This window comes from Fusarium venenatum (genome assembly GCF_020744135.1).
Source record: "Fusarium venenatum strain MPI-CAGE-CH-0201 chromosome Unknown EDB82scaffold_2, whole genome shotgun sequence".
Classification (NCBI taxonomy): Eukaryota; Fungi; Ascomycota; class Sordariomycetes; order Hypocreales; family Nectriaceae; genus Fusarium; species Fusarium venenatum.
Window position 1 is genome coordinate 3735812 of NW_027072130.1, and position 21974 is coordinate 3757785.

General features: G+C 46.8%; 9 protein-coding genes across 9 annotated transcripts; 3 read left to right on the forward strand and 6 right to left on the reverse strand.

Annotated features, from left to right (window-relative positions):
- Nucleotides 1-726: 726 nt before the first annotated feature.
- Nucleotides 727-2345, reverse strand: EDB82DRAFT_427435 (cytochrome P450 CYP620D1; the record flags this gene model as incomplete). The annotated part of the gene is made up of 3 exons (XM_025734177.1): nucleotides 727-1723; nucleotides 1770-1964; nucleotides 2017-2345. The coding sequence occupies 3 exons, from the start codon at nucleotides 2343-2345 to the stop codon at nucleotides 727-729; spliced, it is 1521 nt and encodes a 506-aa protein (XP_025585009.1).
- Nucleotides 2346-2831: 486 nt separating this feature from the next.
- On the reverse strand, nucleotides 2832-3721 carry EDB82DRAFT_535854 (kinase-like domain-containing protein; the record flags this gene model as incomplete). The annotated part of the gene is made up of 4 exons (XM_065609280.1): nucleotides 2832-3149; nucleotides 3296-3439; nucleotides 3488-3605; nucleotides 3657-3721. 4 exons carry the CDS (start codon nucleotides 3719-3721, stop codon nucleotides 2832-2834), a joined length of 645 nt encoding a protein of 214 aa, XP_065464690.1.
- Nucleotides 3722-3797: 76 nt separating this feature from the next.
- On the reverse strand, nucleotides 3798-4442 carry EDB82DRAFT_523871 (uncharacterized protein; the record flags this gene model as incomplete). Its single annotated transcript, XM_065609121.1, has 1 exon — nucleotides 3798-4442. The coding sequence occupies one exon, from the start codon at nucleotides 4440-4442 to the stop codon at nucleotides 3798-3800; it is 645 nt and encodes a 214-aa protein (XP_065464691.1).
- Nucleotides 4443-5314: 872 nt separating this feature from the next.
- On the reverse strand, nucleotides 5315-7575 carry EDB82DRAFT_161417 (POT family-domain-containing protein). The gene is made up of 3 exons (XM_025734179.2): nucleotides 6860-7575; nucleotides 5887-6805; nucleotides 5315-5836 (listed from the first exon to the last, which is right to left on the reverse strand). Exons 1-3 carry the CDS (start codon nucleotides 7279-7281, stop codon nucleotides 5333-5335), a joined length of 1845 nt encoding a protein of 614 aa, XP_025585011.1. The 5' UTR covers nucleotides 7282-7575; the 3' UTR covers nucleotides 5315-5332.
- Nucleotides 7576-13208: 5633 nt separating this feature from the next.
- On the forward strand, nucleotides 13209-14097 carry EDB82DRAFT_574458 (uncharacterized protein). Its single transcript, XM_025734180.2, has 3 exons — nucleotides 13209-13382; nucleotides 13438-13570; nucleotides 13626-14097. Exons 1-3 carry the CDS (start codon nucleotides 13278-13280, stop codon nucleotides 13955-13957), a joined length of 570 nt encoding a protein of 189 aa, XP_025585012.1. The 5' UTR covers nucleotides 13209-13277; the 3' UTR covers nucleotides 13958-14097.
- Nucleotides 14098-15297: 1200 nt separating this feature from the next.
- On the forward strand, nucleotides 15298-16763 carry EDB82DRAFT_474574 (uncharacterized protein; the record flags this gene model as incomplete). The annotated part of the gene is made up of 3 exons (XM_025734181.1): nucleotides 15298-15514; nucleotides 15564-15949; nucleotides 15996-16763. 3 exons carry the CDS (start codon nucleotides 15298-15300, stop codon nucleotides 16761-16763), a joined length of 1371 nt encoding a protein of 456 aa, XP_025585013.1.
- A 233-nt stretch (nucleotides 16764-16996) lies between these two features.
- EDB82DRAFT_474575 (uncharacterized protein) lies at nucleotides 16997-17587 on the reverse strand (the record flags this gene model as incomplete). Its single annotated transcript, XM_025734182.1, has 1 exon — nucleotides 16997-17587. The coding sequence occupies one exon, from the start codon at nucleotides 17585-17587 to the stop codon at nucleotides 16997-16999; it is 591 nt and encodes a 196-aa protein (XP_025585014.1).
- A 1853-nt stretch (nucleotides 17588-19440) lies between these two features.
- Nucleotides 19441-20322, forward strand: EDB82DRAFT_535858 (uncharacterized protein). Its single transcript, XM_065609281.1, has 3 exons — nucleotides 19441-19707; nucleotides 19761-19908; nucleotides 19957-20322. Exons 1-3 carry the CDS (start codon nucleotides 19623-19625, stop codon nucleotides 20216-20218), a joined length of 495 nt encoding a protein of 164 aa, XP_065464692.1. The 5' UTR covers nucleotides 19441-19622; the 3' UTR covers nucleotides 20219-20322.
- Nucleotides 20323-20372: 50 nt separating this feature from the next.
- Nucleotides 20373-21607, reverse strand: EDB82DRAFT_474576 (O-methyltransferase-domain-containing protein; the record flags this gene model as incomplete). Its single annotated transcript, XM_025734185.1, has 2 exons — nucleotides 20373-21268; nucleotides 21319-21607. 2 exons carry the CDS (start codon nucleotides 21605-21607, stop codon nucleotides 20373-20375), a joined length of 1185 nt encoding a protein of 394 aa, XP_025585017.1.
- Nucleotides 21608-21974: the final 367 nt, after the last annotated feature.

The window sequence follows — 21974 nt, forward strand, 5'->3', positions numbered from 1 at the left end:
TAATGCAAAACGATGCATCTTCGGGGACAACGCACCCGTTCCGTACAGCGTATCCGACTCCTGTGACCGTGGCAAACGAACCTTTTGATCGTGGACAGCGAGCTGGAGAGAGTTTAGCATGATATTCAAAATGTCTTACTCATTGCACATTTCCAGGAAGTGTACGATATCAGATATTCTCATACCTAGACGTATACGGCCAAGCCATTTTTGTGCGTCACTAATCAGAGACGAGAGAATAAGTCTCCCGCAGATCACGCGAGTTTGTTCCATTGTCAGTTGTGACGATGATGTAAGAAAGTTCTGTGGATTGATGATTGAAGGAGAAAGAAATAGTTTTTGGCATAAATCCCAGCGGAAGCTTCTTCTGTTAAATAGTCCTTGTTAGAGAGTTTAGTCGTTGCTATGTCAGTCACGTACATACCTTTGTTGAGAAAATTACTTGTTGAGACCAACATTATTCCAATCTTTCAATTTTCTAATCTACACAATCCTTCATGAAAGTTTCAGGGAAATTCAAGACTCGGGCTTCGGTTCACAGACCAAAAACATAAAATAAAAGGTAAGAAGTTCACATGGATAAAATTTAACCACGCCCTACCTGCCCCGGGCATATGCCATAATTGGTGATTACTTGGCTCTTTCCTACTCGTCATGTTATACCGAGCTTTTAGAATTAGCTTGCTTTCTCGGCAAAATGATAAACAGGAAAAAACAGCAAGGCCATCATTCCACAAATCTTCTATGACCTTCGGTCCTAAGTACAATCCTATGAGGAAATGGCTTCACCCTGGCAATAACTCCCGGCAACTGCTCATATACTACATCAATTTCTCTCCCCTCCTCATCCACATCTTTCTCAATATTGAAAACAGCCAAAGTCTGTGCAATAATCAAGAACATTGTCTGTTCAGCAATCCACTTGCCCGGACAAGTTCTACGTCCAAACCCAAATACTACATCAGACGGCGAAGGCTCATTGTACGGTTCGGAATACCGTTCAGGTCTGAAGGTCATCGGGTCGTGATATATCTCTGGGTCATGCGTGATCGAAGCTACTGCGGGAAATAAGAGAGTGTTCTTCGGGATAAAGTAACCGTTGTATGTGTCGTCTTCTGTAGTCATGTGTGGGAACCCCATAGGTGCGAGTGTGTGCCATCGTAAGGCTTCTTGGGCTATCGCGTTGATGTAAGGAAGATTTACCTTGTCAGAGAAGGAAGGGAGACGTGAACCTCCAACGACACGATCAATCTCCTCCTGTGCTCGCTTCTGAACGTCTGGGTAGATGACCATGGCCGCAAAGAACGATAGAAGTGTGGCGCCAGTTGTGTCTGTGCCAGCGTTCATCATAGAAGCAGCCGTCCACTGGATGACACTCTCCTCTTCTGGGTCTATTTTACGATGGATGTCTTTGACCAAACCAGCAACATACGAGACATTGTCGTTACCTCGAGCCATCTGATCTCTCACGTAATCGTAAGGGTCTTTGACATTTTGCAGAAGATGCTTCCGGTAGATCTTGGCTGTCTTTTTGAAGCTTGCACCGGGCATCCATTCTGGTAGGTATTTGAGCCACGGTATCAAGTCTACCGTCCAAGCACCTGGACTTGTCGCCTTCGAGAACTCTTCCATGACTGTATTGGCCATGGAGACGATATGGTCGTTCTTACTAGGGTCTGTTTCGTAGTTGTAGAGAATGCGGAGCATGATGGAACCTGATACTCTTGGATATTTTAGATAATGTTGACTTGACACAAAGGTTGGCTTACTGGTTCAAATGCTCGGGTAGATTACCACCATCATTGTCTTTGTAGATGCGCTGTAACAGTCGGAGAATTTCAAGTTCCTGTATCGGCTCGAATCTACCAATAGATTTGCTACTGACTTGGGTCGCCGTGAGCTTTCGATGCAACCGAAACGTCCTGTCAAACGGCATCATGCCCATGATACTATCATATCCAACACTGTGTAACAAAGGTTAGCAAAGAAAAATCACCAGGCTGAGAGATTTCCTACACGTCACCCGCAAACACCAGCTTTGGCCTTGAAGCACTTTTCAAGGCACGCATCTCCAACAGATCTGTGATGGTCTGTTTGTCGTGCAGTATGACAAACAACTGTCCCAGAACGGAGACGGAAGAGATTGGACCATATTTGTCTTTGTGTTTCTGCCAGTGAAGCCACTCTATCGTGCCCGGTGAGGGGAGATCAAGTACATTTCCGAAAAGAGGTAAACCTTTAGGGCCTGGCGGTAAAGAACCTTTCGTACGTTGTTGAGTGTACTTGAAGATGAGGTAAGTGACCAAGGCCAAGGCGCTGTAATAAAGAATGGGAACCACAGTCATAGTGGTGTTTGTACAAGGGAAAGGGATGTTTCTCATATCAAGTTCTTAGAGCGAGGAGCAGAGGTATTTATAGGTGAATCTGTTACAAAAAACATCTTGACCCATCAATATCATCGCTGACATTCTGCAGGAGTATCACCCTTGGATAGCGTTGCGGGGCGTTGCGCACTGAGAGAGGTCTGATTGGCTGCTGAAAGACTGGGTGCTATGATAGGGCTGACCTACGGCCAAAAGGATGCGTTAGAACTTGGCGTGATCCTAACTACTAAGCTTTTTGGGTTCATGCCTTCGCAGTACAGTAAGGACTGTATAGTAAGTCAGTGGCTCTCAAAAAAAGAAATGGATTACTGTCGACCATAGTAACTAATGAAAGAAAAAACAGAAACTCCAGATCTCGTGCCCCCTTCTATATTCGTTTGCCATCCCGCACTAAGTGAAGGACCTTGGCGTTTAGCAGTATTTGCGCGATGTTGCTTGCCAACTACTTCACTCAGCATTAGTGACTCGCCCCATTCCTCGAAACATCTCCGCCAGCACATCGCCCGCTGAAACACGGTCCTTGGGGTCATTAGCCGCCATAGCCTCGAGAACAGAAATCCAATCTGGCTGAACGCGGCCTTGCTTGTCATAAACTTTGTCATCATAGGTCAGGCCAAAGCCAAATATAAAACAGAGCGAGACACAGAGTGACCAGATGTCAATCTTGGTCGTATGGGGATCGTCGCGATCCAGATCCTCAACCTCGGGTGCCATGAACAGTGAGGTTCCATCGCCAAGAAGCGGGTGGGGGCCGTTGTCGCCATACTAAAGCCAGCGAGACGGTAGTGGTAGGTGTGTTTGTCGATGCGGCGATATAGAATGTTTTTTGGCTCAACATCCCGGTGGATTATTTCGTTCAACGAAAGATAGTCCAAGGCTTGTAACATCTGATGTATTAGAGGTCGGCCGACGTTTTCCCCAAGCTGGAACAAGCCTCGGGCATCCACGAACCCCTCTATGTGTGTGAGTTCATAGACATTGCCATCCTGCAACTCCATGACAAGATAGAAGTAGTCTCCCATGATTTCGACTTGGAAGAACCCCATCATGTAAGGCTGCTAACGTTAGTTCTGGGTTCAAGAAGCGGATTCAAGTATTCTTACATGGTTCAATTCAGTGGTGAGTTCCTTTCTCGACTCTCCTTCCAAGCGATAGCGACCCGGTTCTGCGTCAATGACCGTCTTGATGACCACAAGATGGCCAGTGAGTGCATCGATGCCACTGGTGATTATTTAGCGTCTCTCATCATGGATGTTGTCGCGTGGCAGATACCGGTTCTCTCGGTTGGCGCCATCGAAATCCAAACGTGTTGTTGGCGGAATGCTTCGGAGTGCCATATTTTATCCGATCCGAGCATGGAAACCTACTTGCGCTGCCCAAGTCTGCATGTCGATTGGCCCTGGCATTTGCCAATCAACAGCCCATTTCATCCAAAAAAGGGCTTCCTCTCTCGCCGGAGTGGAGTATGGTTCTTTTGGCTTGTGGAGAAATGACCATGGCTCCAAAATCTCTGAAATCCAGGATCTCACGGGACACTTTGGTGGTGTAGCGCACATAGCAAGTCTGGTTAGGTGACTTATCCACAAGCATAACCTCTCCAGTGTCTTTATGGATTTCAAAAGCGCACTGGATGTTCGCGGGGAATGCTTTACGTAGCATGATGTGCCCTGTCCGGCCGATTGTGGACGGATAGATGCCTTCACCGCGATGAGGGTTGAAGGTGATGTAAATCTCATTCGAAGGTGCATGTCGATCGGGTCTTTTGCAGAAGCGCCTGTTGCGGAAGTCTTCCTGGACATTGGTAGAGGCAGTGTTGAGCGGGGTGAGAGTAAGGAGCACAGGACCAGTTCTGCAGTACTGTGAGGATGCCATGGCGCAGATAGCCTGGGGGCATGCGGTTGTGTCGTAAAAGATAGAAGAGGAAGATGGTTGTGCTGTGTTGGTGATTTGATTTTGAAAGTGCAGAGCTGGTGGTATTTTGGTATTTCCGGTGGAGGCAGTCTGTTGTTGATGCGGCAGGCAGTAGCAGTGGCAGTGGCAGTGGCAGGCAGGTGGCATTCTACTGTTTCTTGACCTCCTCCTTCCAAACCAACTACCTTGTGGGTACAAAGACAACACCATTCTGTTTTCCCCCCTCTTTCTTTGTTCGTGGCTTTGTTCATTAATTCCTCTCGAGCTTCGTTCTCCAGTGAATGGTAATCATAACCGTATATTATTTAGAACAGTTTTTCACCGCCGCCTTTACACCACAGCATAAGCTTAGTATTTGATGGAAGCACAAAAAGATTTACCATGGCCATAGTATCTCTTTACCTTGTGGTAGAACATTGCACAAAGCCATTAGGTAGACAATCCGACTTATCATAATGGCTAGCGATTCAGGTTGTTTATAGCAGCCACTGATTTCATTTCTACAACGGAGAACAAAGACAGGAACCCTACAGTACGCTCAACTCAAGTCAGTTAGTTGCATGGCAATCGGAAGACTTTGATGTATCAAAAATTGGCTGCTGAACACCAGAGACGGAATTAGGATGTAAACTTTTGATTCTCAGACCAGACTTTTTAGGTTGTTTATTTTGGTAATCCAAGACTTGGAAGGCTAGTGTTTCTGCTATGGATATGTCCACTAGGAAGGATTTTTAAATCATAAGTACAAGGGTAAGGTTCTGGGTGTATTGTTCCTTTTTTAGCAACAGTGCCCATGTGAAAGTTGTCATCAAACACATCACCCCACTAACACCATGATCAAGATGTCGGATACTCATCAACAAATTACGCAGAAGACCTAGTCTTGTCACACATTACACTAATGAGCATCAAGTCCGAATCATTTCATTAACAACGTGTGATGTAGTAAATGGATTCAATTATTTAAGAGTAATCCAGGACATTATACTAGTGGTATCTTAACTAAAGCGATAACAACTCTTGCACTCCTTTGGGAGTCACATCTTCTCAACATCCCGAGGAGCATTGGAAGGCTCCTCATGCTCATCGGCAACCTTGTTCTCAACAGCATTGGGTTGGTATCCACCCTGGAACTCTGAGGCCTTGAGCATGTTCCACTTGTCTTCCTCACCGTCGAGGTGCTTGAATTGGAACCAGAAAGCAACACCGCCGACAAAGGCGATGACAGCAACAACGGTGTAGTTCCAGACGAGGAGAGGGTCATCGGAGAGAGGTGTGAAAGCCTGACCGATGGCGGAGGCAAAGGCAGACATGAAGAGGTTGACACTCATGACAAGTGACTTCATGTTCTCGGGAGCCTTGGAGTAGGCGTACTCGTAAGAAGTGACGTTGGTGAAGATCTCACCGAGACCGATGAAGATGTAGGGAAGGCACTGAGCCCAGACGTTGATATCGGCGGGAGCGCACTTCTCGCCAGTTGAAGGGTCGTCACCGTTGGCATACTTGCCACAAGGGCTCTTTTGGTAGATGTAGTGTTGCATCTTTTACAAGTTAGCATCGAGTTATTTGATATTGAAAAGATAGTACTTACCACTGCAGAGGCGACCATGGATAGGGCGGAGATCAAGAAACCAACTGTCATACGCTTGATGGGGGTGAAAGAGATGCCCAGCTTTCGGAGACCGGGGTACAGAACGTGATCGATGATGGGAACCATGATGACAATGGAGATAGGGTTCAGGTTCTGGATAACATCGTTGGGGACACCGTTAAGAACCATGGTGGAAGCCTGGGTGGTCAGGTTACCGGTCATCTGGTTGTAAGCCAGATGGAAGACGGGCAGGTAGAGGAAGACCTTGCAGGCCATGAGACCACGTCGGACTTCGTCAACCCAGGCGTCATCGTAGGTCATCCAAGCAGGGCGCTGGTCGACAGGAATCTGAGAGGGCTTGGCGTGCTCCCAGTTAGGTCGGAAAGCAGGGCTGCGCTTGGAGACGTAGATGAACATGCGCAAGAATTTGGACAGGACGGAACCAGTCGCAGGCTTGAGCTTGTACTTCTTCTTGTTGACAGCCAGGACAATGGGAGCGATGAGGAAGAAGATGGTAGGGATGAAGAAGGCCAACCAGAAGGAGTGGTACTTCTCAACGTAGACCATAGCAATCTGACCGCAGACGGAACCGATGTTGATGGCAAGGTAGAAGTAGAGGAAGACACGGGTGTTTGTCACGGCAGGGTCGACAATAACTCGCTCGCCGTTGCGGACCTCGACGCGCATCTTGGTGTCCTCATTCTGATCAGCCAGGAGGGGAGAAACGTTGGCCTTGAAGAAACCAGTTCCGACGCAGAGAGTGATGAGACCGACGATGAAGGCACCGAATGCAGGGTCCTTGCGGACAATGACGTTGGGGGATGAAGCAGCGACCAGGATAGTGTGAGCAATGGTAGAGATGGCAATGGCGATGTGAAGGGTGAGGAAACGACCGAGCTTAGCATCGGCAACCCAGGCACTGTTGAGATGTTAGTGAGATTCGAGAGATGAGACGCGATGAGATGTAACGTACCCGACAAGAGGCATCAGATAAGCGAAGAACTGGTTGAACAGAGAGATACCCTGGGCGGCTTTGGGACCCATGCCAAGAGCGCCAGCCTGACCATCGGGATCAAGAGGAGCACCGGTTGTGGAACCAGGAGGGAGCTTCTGGGCAACAAAGTTGGTGTAGAGCACAGCGGATCCGTAGTAGGAGAAACGCTCGCAGGCCTCTACGAAGGCAATGGTGTACATGGCCCACTTGATCTTTCCAGAGACACGACGGAGCGTCTGAAGCTCCTCCTGTGTGGGAAGCTCATCGTCAGAGTCGGAGACGGAGCGGCGTGTCACGTCCATAGAGCCCTTGGCGGCGACCTGGGGGATGCCGTGAGTCTCGGGGTCTACGAGCCCTGAGCGGGCGATGGCGTCGTTGTCGATAGGACCGGTGGAAGTCATTTTGACTTGAGTCCTGCTGGCAGTCTGATGTGGGAAAGACTGTTGAAACGAAGGGGGGTGAAACGAGATGTCGAGGATGCCCTGAGGGAAAGGAAACGGAGAAGTGGGAGGATACGGGATGGTTATATATCAGATGCAGGAATGGGGGTCGTGTTGCCCCAGACTCAGAGGTGAATGCACATCTCCAATATCCGACAGGACGGGCTTGGCCGTTGCCACCTTCCCTGGGATGAAGCGACGATCCCAGCATGATAGCAGTTGTAACAGACCAGACCCCAGAGTTTCCACTTTGACTTTGACAAACTGTAGTCTATCAACAGTAGAGTTAATGAGTGGAGACAACGACCTTATCTTCGCTAGCACCAATTGACGACCCCAGAACAAAAGTCCCCAAGGCCATGTAACAGAGGTTATGCCACATGCGGGGTCAAGGCCCGAGCACTAACGGAGAAGGTAGACAGATGTTCGGTCCTTTTGCCGATGTCTTATCGCCTAACAGGGAAGGTCGACCTTTTGGAGGAGCATTGCAGCACTTCAGTCGGCCGATGGTCATGTCGTTGGCTTTGAGGCTCGGGGCCAAGACGGCAGATTAGTTACTTGGCCATCTCTTGACATTTCTTGGAAGGGGGAATCCCGGAGCAGTGGTTATATCCGAGCTGTGGTCAATTCTCAGCCTCAGCTTCAGCTTGTGCTTTATTCTCAGCTTTAATGCAGAGTCTGGACCTCTTCTGCTGGAGATGCGACAATGCATTGATGCAGTAACATTGTTTCGCGAAGCCATGAATAGAAGCGTGGCGTATTGAGGTACCGAGGCACAAATGAGAGAGTTGCCATTTCCAAATTTACTGCCCTCCATTACCGCTTCGGAGCTGGGCGTCTTCCGGCTCCGAATCAGATTCCCAGCTTTTCATTGGTTCAAGCCACAGAAATTTGGAAGACGGGAGCGGCAATCTGTGGCTTCATCTTGGTTACCGTTTCAGCTGCCAAGAGGGTAATCGCCTTTGTTCAAATTCGAGTGGTCACTCTTGAAGAATGGCTTTCCCTTGGTGTAGATCGTTCCTGGTTGTGAATGTCGTAATATTTACTCTTACAATCAAGTGATGAAAGTGGCTTGCGCATGTCACGTCTTGTCTTGGCAGTGACATTAGAAGGGAAAACTTACCAACTGTCGCGTGCTTGGATGTACTCTAGGGTTGGCTCAAGACCGTGCTCATCGGAATACCCCGATGAGAGATTGGAAACCCACAATCGTTATGCCTCATATTCGTGTCGTAAATAATTTCATATCAAAAACTCACAAGTTGACGCTACAATATAATTGATAGCGCGACTCGCGCACATGTTAGCTTCGTGATAATGGTACAGTTTGCCTCCTGATTTCTTCGCCTCATGTAACAGTAACCTTCCTAACCTGGTTACGGTTGTTACAGCTTCGGGAATACAGTGGGATAGCGATTCTATGGCAAGTACTTCTAACGCTGACATCGAGATTACCAGAAGCTCTAGAACAATGAGTCCAGCAATTGAAGACAGCACTGACGAATCACTCTGCATTGAACCCGAGTATTGTTCAAATACGTTCTCGTCACGCTCCAATCCTACTGATAATGCCCCGGAAATGTTACTCCAAAAAGCCCAATCCACCGCGTCTAATTAAGCTCCATCGTAAAAGGACAGCCAACCCTGGAGTCCTGTCAAAGGTATCCCCACCAAATTAACATTAGATGCATCACCGTTGGCCTCTGCGAATGGATTTTCTTACCTCACAGATTCACCATGAGCTGCCCCTTTTGGGGCCTCCTTCCACCAACAAGTTAAGCTTGTTGAGCAAGGTTACTGGTTAGACTTCACCCTCCTACCGGTCATGGTCTCGTGCGTTGCGGGGAACAAATCAATTATGTAAAACCCCGTATTATACCTGGGGGAACTGGACCTTTTGCTTTTCGACTCCTAAATCAAAAGAGAAACTGTTTCGTTCGCGTTTAAAAGCCATTACCAAGAACAGACTGTAGGCGCGCGTGGCGTTTTGCTAATCGGAACTTTTGGCATGATGAATCCTTAGAGGTCTAAGTCCAAGACGGACTTTTCTACATGGCCCAACACTATCCCTGCAGTGAAACCCCCCGACGAGCTACTGCGTGCTACCGCTGATAATACCCACAAGCAAAGGACCCTTTGTCTAGCGCCTCGGATTCTTCTTCTTCTTCTTCTGTTACAGTGGAGCTCGTATCTTTTGTCATCGCATGCTTATGTGGCCAAATTTGTCAATCCCAATTCATCAAGTAACAGAAACAGGCTCTCCCCAGATTTCGCCATAGTTTAATCTCAAGTCGCAAGATCAAGTGGTGATTTCGTGCTTGACACCTTGAAACTGTTGCGTAAATAATTGTTCAACATGCGAATTCTGTAAGCGACGTTTTAACCGCAGAGCCGCAGCGCAGCCAAGCAGAAGCTAACCTCGAGCGAGGCTTGTCGTAGTGTGAGCCAAGACGGACGGATTCGATAGGGCTCTTTTTCGGCCGACAAGCAAGGAATACCACGCTGGAGAGACATCATCCCAGAGCACGCAATTGCCCAATCTTTCGGCTTTCGGCAGACTTTTTCTTGGTATCATATCCTATCAACAAATAATCATGACATTGTTCTTGGCAAATTTGATTGAACTGGTGGTCGAATGACTGTATAACCCATGTGATGACGGTTACTGAATAGGCAGGTCTATCAGATTATTAAACACTTAAAACACATTCCAATATGGTTCCAATCTGCGCTCCATGTCAGCACCTATCTCTGGCACCGAAGTACAATCCTTCCTGTAATAGATCGCATTATACGGAATAGACAAATCACACATACCGCACCGTATTGGCTTGTCTGACCACTCGGTCCAGCCCATTCCAGGGAATCACTATCCCTGAAACCCATTGAGTGGGTCTATAGACATCCCACCATGGGACACGATGGGTAAACTGATCCGCGGTACAGATAGGGTCACTCAGAGGTGCAGGGAGCCCCGTTGAATAGACATTGTAACCCTCCCAGGTCCGCCATTAGCTCCATTCACGGGAAATCCAGGTTACTTCAATCGCCTTTCCAGCCATATGCTTCGATAAGGAAGCTCTAGAATCCTGTGATCAACGTCTGGAATTGCTTTTCGTGGTTGGTCGTGTTGCATGGTACAGCCCTACTGCATGGTCTGTTCTTGACCTGTCTGTCCGGCATTGGTCATTGAAGTCTTGTTTTCCCATCCACACAACCCAAGATGTAATCCATGTTGGTGAATATACCGTGCCACCGAACTATCGCTTTGTTTGGATGTAACAGTTTGCGATCAACTCGAACTCGAACTCACCAGGGACTCCAGGGAGGCACTTGCAAATACGGATTTTCCGCCCCCTCACCGGGCATTGTAAGCGGTTTGGGTGCATTTATGAGTGCAGATATTAATATCAGATACTCGATCAGACTGATAACTAGATCGAAATCGACTGATTCACCCTGGAATCTTCGATCACGCTTCCCTGCCCATCGAAAGCCGACGTCTGTCAACAGGGCCAGGATAGCAGATGACGCGTTTCGGAGCCGAGAGTGTCACAAAGTATCTCAGAGACCCAAATGATCTGCTTGAGACCTAAAACGACATAAACCACTCAGGTGTCATATCTATTTAGCCGATATGAAGCAACCACACCAAGCCGATCACCACTACAAGCATGCCGCAACCAGTCCTCTCTTCGTTGTGGCTAACGTATTGCCACTGCCCTTGTAATATAATGTTCTTTAGCCATAAAGGGTATTGCTACTGACCGGCAAGACAGACTTTCGTTCAAGTTCTGTTCGGATACCTTCTATATACATTTTTTGCAAAGTCGAAGACAAATATCTGGTAGTAGAAGCGTCCTACTCCAACGATTGCACGATATTCTGTACGAATGCCAGGATACATCAAAATGAACCTTAATATAACAAGAAAGCTGGCCTCTGAGCATTACCCTAGACTAAACATATTATATGATCTACGAATTTGGGTTCTCATGTCATAAATTGGATAGAAAATTCATTGCCTACCCGTCACGAGTCGGATCTCTGACACCTGACCTAGGCGCAAGGTGAGATGAATAACTCCCTTTCTGCAGCAAGGAGCTGGACTTCGAAGTCACGTGAGACCTGGCACTGCCTCGTCGTGTGGAAATCACTACCATTGCCTTTTAGTCTTAGTAATGAGTCTTTCGGTGCGGTTCATTGTCTCTATTCTTCCTCTCTACCGTTGCTATCCTCTACGAACAAGTACTACAGATGTTGGGTTCTCCTAGTCGTATTTTACGGCTTTGTTCTATTTTTAGCGTCCCTTATCATTTCCCCCCTGGTCAAAAGAAGTTGAACTCTATCCCCTTTAGCGTTCTTAAAAGCTCACAATATTGGTTTGCCTTGTCCAATGTTATGCCGTCGAGGTTCAAGTCGGAAGACTATAATGCAGCGCCCGGTTGTATCTCGACCAGCCCGGGAATTGCTATCGTGATGACATCGCAATCTAGTGAGCTAGATATCGATTATCAAGTAGAAGTAACATGGGGTTAATGTGAAGTAGGGACAAGTTATGGCCTAAACCAAGGCGAGAAAGGGACTGGACCTTGGTATGTGGTGATAGCGGATCCTTAACACCAGTTGCCGAGGTAACAGAGGGCCCGGAGTTGCCATATCGTCAGATTCATCAAGCGTAAGGATAACAGTCCTATGAATCATCCAGTAACAACTAGTTGATGACATCACGGCGTGCTCGTCGAGCATAACACTTATGCTACCGCCGTTTATGAAGGCTCTCACGCCTCTACTCATGCTTGCTTAGGAGATGATAGTGCTTTTCTTCTATAGCTGTGTTTCATATATTACTGCCAAGGGCCGGACAACCTTCTCATAGTGCGTCTGGCCAGTACAGTTCAAATCATATTCTTGAAGGTATTGGCAAGGTACTCGCAAAAGGGCAAGAGTAATAACTCATAGAAATGTCTGTCCAACACCGTATCCGCATGAGATCTTGGAAAGGGAAATATGATAGAGTTACTATAATGTATGAACTATAATATGGAAATCGTGGTAAAATCTACAAAGTAGAAACTCTCTGCTTTATCGGTAATACAGCGTAAACATAGCTTTAAATATTAAACGTCTGACCTAATAATGTCCCGGAATAAAATAACAAAAAAAGAAATAAAATGAAGAACTACGTTTAACCATGTTGGTAAAACACGCCAATGCTGGGCCCGAGTGAGGAGAATATCTACTGGGCTACACTAGTGTGTTTGGAGGGAGAAAGAGGTGGTGGCTTAAGAAGAATTATTACCACCATTTCAATATAAGCTATTGTCCCCAGATTTGTGCTAGTGGTTGGATAGAATGACTGTCCTTTCCGTAACTCAAGTAGTTAGACAGGTTGGGAAAGAAGGTCGGCAGTAGATCTCGTATACAACCGCTAATCTCGTATAGGTTCAAGCTTAAAACGGCTTATTTGCAACGAGATCTGACTCGCGATGTTATTTATGGCGTTGATCAAACGTTATTCTGACTATAATGGACATACGCCGCAAGATGAATCCTTCGGTGTGACCATTATGAGGCGCAGAGGTCGCTAAGCCCGACACATCGGTTTCATTCGCTAGCCTTACAAGCTCCATTCAATGGATGACAGAAAAGACACTCTCTTAGTAGAAATAAACAGTCCAAAAGTCTGCTTTGAAAAGTCTCTGGGTGACCTAATAATTTCGTCTTTCTTATTTGCACTAACTAAAGATTCCTAGCGCCTCACGGTCCCTTAATGATTAATTTCCAGACCCTTTCATCCGCCAATCATTTCCGTTCCGGTTAAGTAGGCGTCAGGGGTAAGCTCTTAGCAAGACACGATGTCAGTGACTTAAATACCAAAAGGGTCGCGTGTCTCAAATCTTGCCCTTTATTTTGTATCATCATCACTATACTGAATCAACATCTCATCTATCATCATGACTCGTCTACTCAACGCGTTGGTTCTTCTTGGTATGGCCGGTAGCTTTGTAGCTGGCCAGGCGTACGATCAAGAGAAGCAAAACAAAGACGCTACCTGTAATGTAAGTTCCAATTCTACCGCCTGCGCATAATCTCTTTAACGTGTAATTCGTCTAGAACAACTGCTTCTTCAAGTATTTTACCAACAAGTGTAATGAAGACAACAAGGCTTGCGTTTGCACCTTGAACGACATGCGAGAGAAGTTCTTTTGCTGTATCGCCGAGAACTGTGCCGACAATGTTCTGCCTGGTAAGCCGGGAAATCGCCTGCTTTGCTATGACATGTTGACTAACCATACTAATAGAGCAAATTGAGAGATCCAGTGATGGTTGTGTCGCGTGGAATCTCCCCTTTACATTTGACGCTGAGGCTGCTTGTGGTATTAAGCTACCTGCATCGTCGGATACATCGTCCGAGGCTACTTCTACTACCACAGTCGCCCGCGTGAAGACTTCTGATGCCGTCACTACCACAGCAACTGGCACAGAGGCAGAGACAACCGCCTCTGCTACAGAGACTTCAACGGCTGACCAAACGACTGCTGCATCTGAGCCTACGACTGTGGAGAACGGCGCATCGAACCTCAAGGCGATTGGTGGCGCTATTGCGCTGCCAGTCTTGCTTGGACTCTTGTGATGATATATGAGGATACGAAGAATGAACGCGTTGGCGCTGCACTCTGTATACTGTTTAATATTGGTCGTGTCAAGCGTAGCCGCTGAGCATGACTCAAAGCTAGTCTTATAAGTTTTATATAATATTTAATATCTTTCTCGCATCTGCTTACTGAAGAAAGGCATAGTGCCAGTCTTACCCATAAGAAATTCCGTTTTGTACGAATACTTTTCCCATAATAAATCTTAGATCTCGCAGGTTTTTATATTTACTTAGTTTTAACATATGGCAAAGAGCGTGATGTAGATATAGTTACTCAGATAATGCCAAATGACTCTTACTTTATTGGTAGCGATGGACAATACCCTGGAGTTGAATAGTGTACGAAATTAAAATACCAACGGCCCCTCCTGGTTGAATTTGTCCTTTCCTGTCAGATATCGTGAATGCTTAGAGATCAGCAAGTGAACATACCTGGCAGATGTACAAAGCTCAAATTGCCCAGTTCGCGGCGCACAGACTGGCCAATCCAAAAGCGAATTAAAGGGTTGTTTCAGAGGACTCAGCCACTGAATGAGTTGGTCCCGGCACTCGCCAAGCCCTAATTTATTGCCGAACTGGCGATAGATCGTGCTTGCGAATCCTTCTTTTCCACAATAAGGCTGATTGACTGTTTCAACATCAGAAGGATTTCTGCCAAGGTTTCAACTGTAGTAATGATTGTAATTAGAGGTGAAAATGAGGCGAGTTTCTTTCTCTGGGATGTCAGAATATCCAGACGAATTCGGCTATGTAAGTCGACAAAGCAGTTTGAAGCCAAAAGAATGATACACGTGTAGTTACAAAGTATATTCGATGCCTTCTTGTTAATGGCCATCTCTTTTTATTCATCTGTATCGCAAAACACAGCCCGGTCTCTCGGTTAACCAACGTCACAACATCCTCCAAAAGGAGATAGATAATTTGGCAACAAGACACAATTATCAATCGAGTCTCATCCAAGACTCTCATCCTTTTTCTATGCATTAATTATTGGATTTCCACTTAAAGTAAATCGAGTTGCAACGATAAGCTGATGATCTCCACCGCATCCTGCAAACATCTCATCCTGAATCTCGACGCACGGCTCCTTTTGCGGAACGAGAGTCGGGGAATTGAATTTTTTTGTAACGTCATGATTCATGTTAATTTCCAAGGCGGTTCTACCATCAATCATGCGACTCTTCGATATATATAGCTGGCCGCTTGCACTTCGATTACTTATTTCTGGCAGGCTATCCAGTCACAACAAGAACCCCCCTTGAATCCCCAACTTTTACTCTCATTCAACCAAATCTTTCTTTACTGTCGCTCTTTACATCATGAAGCCCAACGCCGCCATTCTGGCACTTGCCACCATAGCAAGCGCTTCCCCTATGTCCAAGAGACTTGATCCTGCTGCTTGGGACAAGAAGGAAACTCTCTGCAAAGGATGGGACGGGAATGGATGGGATACACGAACTCCTGAAGGTGTTGATAAGCTCTGGGAAGATTCCGGAGCCGGTGGACAGCTCGACATGTTTATTCTCATGCAGTGGGGTAAGTCTGTTAGAGATCTCCTCTTGGTCGTAGAAACTGACAACTACAGAACACGAGAACAACTGGCTCAAGAATGTCGAAAGCCAAGTCATGGATGGTACCAGTGGCAAGAGTGGTGCCGCTGGTTGCGGTGTTCTTGGGTCTCAGTGCAAGCCCTTGAACGACATGAGCTGTGAAGACCAGTGGGACAAGTACGGCCAAGACACAATCATTGGCAAGAACTCTTACTGGATCGTCCAGGCTGCCAAGGGTGTCCACGCCAAGTTCAATGAGCTGAAGAGACAGCTCACTGATGAAACCCTAATCAGTAGTCTCCGAATCGGCCAAATGGTGAAGGACTTTGATGGCAGTGAGAATGATGCTGGCAATGTTTTGGGTTGGCTGGCTGCTGCATCTAGCATGGGTAATGCCGTCGGTGGACTTGTCCCCGGTGCTGTAAGTTCAATCTCTTCAATACCTCAACTTACACTAACTTGACAAGGGTAATGGGTTCGCTGCCGGCTTTGGTATCTTGGGTGGCATCTTCTCCGGTCTTGCTAGCCAGAGTGAAGACGAGATTGATCAGAGCACCATCTCGGCAGCGCTCGCCGACATCTTTGAGTCTGCAACCAAGAAGATCGAAGATACCCTCCGCATTGTTATGGGTGGAGGCACCGAAGACGAATACAATTCCCTTCCCGCTCCCAAATGGGATACTTTCCAGTCCAAGATTACCAAATTCTTTAACGGTGGATGGTTCCTCCTCGACGATGACGCTGCAGCTGTCAAAGTCGCCATTTCATCCATCAGCAACAATATCAAGACCAAGGTCGCGAACGATGTAATGAAGGCTGCCAAACTTCACCTCGTCGCTGACAAGCGCGCTGGCTATGGAAGTCGCGAGGACTGTGGATACTCAACTGGCCGCCAGTGGATGTCTCTCAAAGACGGCGAGGAGTACTGCTTTTACATCATGCGCAACAACCCAAACAACAATCGTATCAAGGACTGGGTTGAGGTTGAGGAGGTTATTTACGAAAAGATGGCTGACTACGGTCTTGGTGACCGGGAGAAGTACTACCGCGCAGTTCTTGATTGTGCGCTTAGTGATGCTGATGACATTGACGTTGGTAACCTGGCCTGGGGTGAGATCCCGCAATGCTACTTTAACCTTCCTGCTGTCTTTATCGAGAAGGATAATAATGTCGGCTGTGGCGACCCTTTCTCCAACCCCGACTGCGCTTACGTCAAGGCTACTCCTATTGAGTAGGTCGGAGTATCGAAGTGTACATATTACATAATTTCACAAACATTAGACTGAGAATAATAATGAATCATGAGTTATGGTATTTGAAATGTTTAAACTATGACAGTATTGCCTGTAAAGTGAAAAAAGCACCATAATAATAACGTCCGCCATGAAACCAAAAAACGCCATGTGAGCAGCCGGATTTCCAGACTTATCCCACATGGCATGCCGAAAGAACTTGGTGAAATTCCGGGTTAGTCCTGATGATACGACGGCCAATCATCAAAGTGTTCATAAGCGACTTCATAAAACTTTTCGCCCCCGTCGTATTCGCTGTTGGAGTCGCAGTCGTCTTCATCATCCGACGACCAATCGTCATCTGTATCATATTCTGGCGCCGGCCTCTCGTTCAACTCTTCTCGTCGGGCTTCTAGTTTGCTCTCTTCGGCGTAGTAGGTGTTGGATATTTTGGAAGAATACACATAGTTTTCCAAAGTATCTTCTTGGGTGGCTTCCTCCTCCAAATCGCTCCAGGAATACTTGGTAGGCAGGATCATGTCATCCCATGAAGTACAGGGACGCTCAACTTCCTGAGCCTCCTTTCCAAACCAGATACGTTTTGAAGTCACGTCTTCTAGTGTATCATCGTCTTCCAATTCGCTCATGGGGAGGATCATGTTGTCCGATGTAATGCAGGGACGTTCAGCTTCTTGCGCCTCCTCTGTATCATTGCCTTCCAAGTCGGTCCAGGGATACTCGGTGGGTAGGACCATGTCATTACACGAAGAACAGTGACCCTCGACTTCCTGAGCCTCCTTTCCAGACCTGATGCGTGTACAGGTCATAATGAAAGATGCTGGAGAACTTGAGAAGTGGTGGTAGTAAATGGTAGAAGAGTAGTGGTGAGTGATGGAAGAAGTGCAGATGAGTTGTGGTATGGATTGAATTTATGTGTGTAGGAGATTATTATAGGAAGAAAAAGAAAATGGCAGGACAGGGAGGGCACACTCCTTTATATAGGATCCCCGGAGATGTGGTGGAAGACTTACTTTTGGAAATCTCTGGAAATTCAAAGAGAGTTTTCGTGACTAGGCATACGTGCTGCGCATGGGAATTTCATAGGAAGTATCATTTGGGTTAAGCATCTCAGTCATTAGGCAGAGGTCCAAAATCTCGCAAAATGTACCCCTGATATGTGTAAAATATCTCATGCTGCTATATTTCTAAATGATCAAATATTCTCGTGCTCGTTCAATCTATCCTGCATTTTGCGCGGTCACCGAGTAGCAGATCCTACTGAGTGGAATGTTCACGTGTTTGGGGCGAAGTAATCTTGTGAAAAGATTAGATTCCGATGCAAACTTCAAATTAACCACGCGCTTCACTCAAATTCTAGGCAGTGAAAGTGGTTATTTGCACCACCAATCCTTATGTAGGCAATGGGTTGGTAAAGGTTCAACAACCAGATCAACTAATTCCTATAAACTCGGTCAATTTTTGATTTTAGGCCTTCTTATCTTTGACTTCCTGAACTGACGGAAACTCTTTCCATTTAGCCCCCATGAGGTTACATTTACTTGTTCCACCTTTTTGTTCTTTTGTTTTCTAAAATTTTCGAAAAGAGGCCTCATAATCACGATAAGAAGAAGCATCCTACCCTGTATATTCTCAATTTATTCTCCTCCCTATAACAATCTTCTCAATACAGAGAAACAGCTTCTTTTTCCGCTATTCACCTACCATTACTACTACCTAACTCATTCCCTACCTTTCACTATGAGTTGGATATGCAGCTGGTTTGGCAATGAACCTCAGAGCAAGACGCTGGGAGAAAAAGATGCCATGAATAATTCCATAGTTGACAAGTCCTACTTTTCCTTTGACGACTTGTCATGTGCAAGCAAGTTGATCAAAGTCATGCCAGCTATGGACATGGAGAGGCGTGTCAGAGAGTTCCGACGTCAAAACCCCCAGCCCTTCACTATCAGTGTTACGTTCAAACTCGCTGTTATCGAAAAACGTATCGACAACTGCCCCTAATATACCCTGCAAGGGTATAAGGTAGGTAGCGAAGGGGCCTCGTCTCTCAAAACCCTTGCATCATTTGTACTCTTCACCTGCCCCGACCTTTCGTGGGAAGTAATGTACACGCCGGACGAGGAGCCTCGCAGGACGTTCAAAGCGACTTACCATCCACACGGCTACTGGCAAATGCTACAGCAGCACAGTGTCCAGGGACGGGTGCCTGCCAGGAATTTCAACAACCTCATGTACCCTAGCCGCTGACGTATCCCTGAAAGCGCGACCGGGAGAGCTGAACGACAGGCAATCTGCCGATAGGCCAGTCATTGACGCCAACAAAGACGAAAAGAATGGTTTGTGGGAGACCGTCGACAGGGAGGCTGACGACAAATTGGGATCCAAATCGGATTCTGGATGGATTCGATTGCGAAAGGGATTTAAATCTGATGTGCAGTGAAAGATTGGCCGCTCAAGGCATAAGAGACAATATCAATAGGCCGCTCTATGCTGCTTAGACCATACTCTTAGATACTTCATCTTTGTACCTCAGAGTCATTGGCTTCCGCATATTGCGAGTCAATATTTGCATACAACAAGATGTCAGGAACCAGAGTGACGTAATCTGGCCGATTTAGGTACGTCGACCATTGTTGAGTCAGAACCTAATCTTGACCTCGACCAACATTCACATTGGGAACCATGACTTCGACCGGCGTAAATTACTCGGATGATACTCTTGAGCATCAACCACTGATGCGTCGTCACTCACGCAAAACCAGGGTTCCATCATTGAACCTCTAGCACTGGCACTCGTCTGCACTTAGAGAGGATGGACGGAATGTTCAAACTGCCAGAGCAATGACTGCCCAATTCATTTCCTCAAAGGGTGGCCATTACTCTGTCCTTACTTTGGTCTCACTAGATGTTCTTAGCATGATTGCTGGTGAGTTAATCTTGAGAAACTTATACAAGAGTGTAGTCGGCTGAGAAGCACAGATTTTATCCTCAATCTTTTCAAGTGCGAGCAAGGTGTGAAAGGATCCAATTGGGATCTAGCCCTGGAGATACTGGGATCCATAGGTCTGGTCTTTTCGTGTCTGTTTGTCGCGGAATTGATTGCCTCTATTTGGGCATTTGGTTGGGAGTAAGTATATCCCATATCATTTCTGTCGATACGAAGGCTGATGTTTAGGTACTTCAACTCTTGGTTCCATTGCTTCGATGCTTTCATCGTAGTTGCGGGCTTCGTCACAGATGTCGCCCTGCGTGGCGTCCTAGAAGAAGTGGCTTCTTTGATAGTGGTCATGCGACTGTGGAGAGTTGTCAAGATCATTGAGGAGCTTGGTCTTGGTGCACAGGAGCAGACCGAAGAATTGAGTGAAAGACTGAACGAATGTAAGAAGGAGAATGAGGTGTTGAAAAAACAACTTGATGAGCTGCGAGGAGCGCAGTAAAGTGGGTTACCTAGTATTGCAAAATTTTCAAAAGGTCAAAAGAACATCATCATATCTCTACTATTGTAGCATTTTACAAATTTCGACGGATTCTATCGAGAGACAATTACCAATGCCATATCAGTAGTGCAAGCGGATGTTCTTATTACTCCATCTACCTCGAGGCAAGTTCAGCCTCGATTACACTCTCCACTGATTGAAGTGGTCTCCAAATCTTGACCACCTTTAATCCGACACTCTCAATTAATTCTCGCCACTCAGCCTCGGTTCTCTCCTTGGCACCCAGACAAGCCATCATGGTGATATCAGATGTTGTAACACGCGCATGGGGCTTAATAGTGCTGATCAAGCTCTCGTGGATGAGAAGCTTGGAGTAACCAGGTTCCATAGCTTCGGCAAGGTGTCTGAGGATCTCTTTGGCTTGCTTATCTTCCCAGTCATGTAGCACGTTATGCATAAAGTAAGCACGGGCACCCTTGACGGGTTGAGGAGTGAAGAAGTCGTGAGGATGCACCGAGATAGTTTCCGCGATTGTGAGTTCTTTGAGAATGTCGGGTAAGTCTTGGAGAACTAGGCTACCGTGAGGAATATCAGGATGGCGCAGGTGGAACTTGGTCAAGTCGTGACCCTTACTTCCACCAACATCAACTACCAATGGTCGGTCAGACTTGGAGTCAGCAACCAGTGTCTCAGTTGGATAGACCTCAACCCAAGGCGTCAGGTTATACTTGGAGTGGCTCTCCATAGCATCGTTGAACTCCCTTGCAGCGACAGGGTCTGCACCGAGCGATTGGAACAGATTCTCCTGCTTGCCCTTCATGAACTGCCAGTTACAGTCATTTGGGTCGGTGGGGTTCTTGTATCCAGTTTTCTTGAGGTAGAACGGTAGTGTCCTAAACATGGGAGCGTTGACAAAGTCCGAGAGACCGCCATAGACGTTGGCGAGGGCTTGATCGGCAGTCAAAGCGTGGACCCAGGGTGTAGGTTTATAGGTATCCTCAGCAGTCTCAATGACGAGATTCTGTCCAGAGATCTGTCTAACCATGCGTCCTGTGGCGTTGTTAACATTGCACTTTCGTGGAAAACAAGGTGAGGCTTACGAATGAGCACTGGGTCGGTGTTTGTAAGTTCAGCCAGTTCAGCACAAGTCCTTTCCTGGCCACCAGCTTCAATCCACTTGTGAAAAACACCAGCATCGATTAAAGTTTTGGCACACGCATTTGTGGCTGGGTTTACCCAGCAGTGATGCCACACGGTGTCCCAGGGTGTCTGGACCTTGCTAACAGCCAATGCAAGGGCATCAAGAGCACGAACACGCTCGGCTTCATTGGCGAAAGACTTTGCGTCAAGACCTTGGAGGGCCTCGATGAGTTTGTCTGCAGATGCCATGTTGGAAAAAAAGCAATTGGGTGACAGGGGGAAGTATGCAGGACCGAGAGAATTGATGAGCGTAAAGAAATTATGGCGGGTAATCCATGATATGTACAGTACAGAGTACATACACTAGACGCTTGTTTCTCAGTGTGTATAGTAATTGGAACGGTAGACAGGAGCAAGACTTCCGAACCCTTGTACCTGATAGCATTTCCAGTTCAATTCCGTCAAGTCAAGTCCGTGCCTCTGACGATCTCAGGTGAAGAAGAGCTAAAAAGTTCGCCTCTGAACCTGACAAGGGTCTCATCGTTGAATCGTATCGATTCTGCCAATCAGAAGCTTGCTTGAAGTCTCCCCTTGTTTAGACCTTCCGAAAAAGCCG

Bases quoted from the DNA above. Each gene is read 5' to 3' on its own strand.
- EDB82DRAFT_161417 (XM_025734179.2), bottom strand. From the start codon at position 7,281: ATGACTTCCACCGGTCCTATCGACAACGACGCCATCGCCCGCTCAGGG. The intron at 6,806-6,859 runs GTACGTTACATC...ACATCTCAACAG, and splicing joins TATCTGATGCCTCTTGTCGG to TGCCTGGGTTGCCGATGCTA. The intron at 5,837-5,886 runs GTAAGTACTATC...AACTTGTAAAAG, and splicing joins CCATGGTCGCCTCTGCAGTG to ATGCAACACTACATCTACCA.
- EDB82DRAFT_574458 (XM_025734180.2), top strand. From the start codon at position 13,278: ATGACTCGTCTACTCAACGCGTTGGTTCTTCTTGGTATGGCCGGTAGC. The intron at 13,383-13,437 runs GTAAGTTCCAAT...TAATTCGTCTAG, and splicing joins ACAAAGACGCTACCTGTAAT to AACAACTGCTTCTTCAAGTA. The intron at 13,571-13,625 runs GTAAGCCGGGAA...CCATACTAATAG, and splicing joins TGCCGACAATGTTCTGCCTG to AGCAAATTGAGAGATCCAGT.
- EDB82DRAFT_535858 (XM_065609281.1), top strand. From the start codon at position 19,623: ATGACTGCCCAATTCATTTCCTCAAAGGGTGGCCATTACTCTGTCCTT. The intron at 19,708-19,760 runs GTGAGTTAATCT...TGAGAAGCACAG, and splicing joins TGTTCTTAGCATGATTGCTG to ATTTTATCCTCAATCTTTTC. The intron at 19,909-19,956 runs GTAAGTATATCC...GCTGATGTTTAG, and splicing joins ATTTGGGCATTTGGTTGGGA to GTACTTCAACTCTTGGTTCC.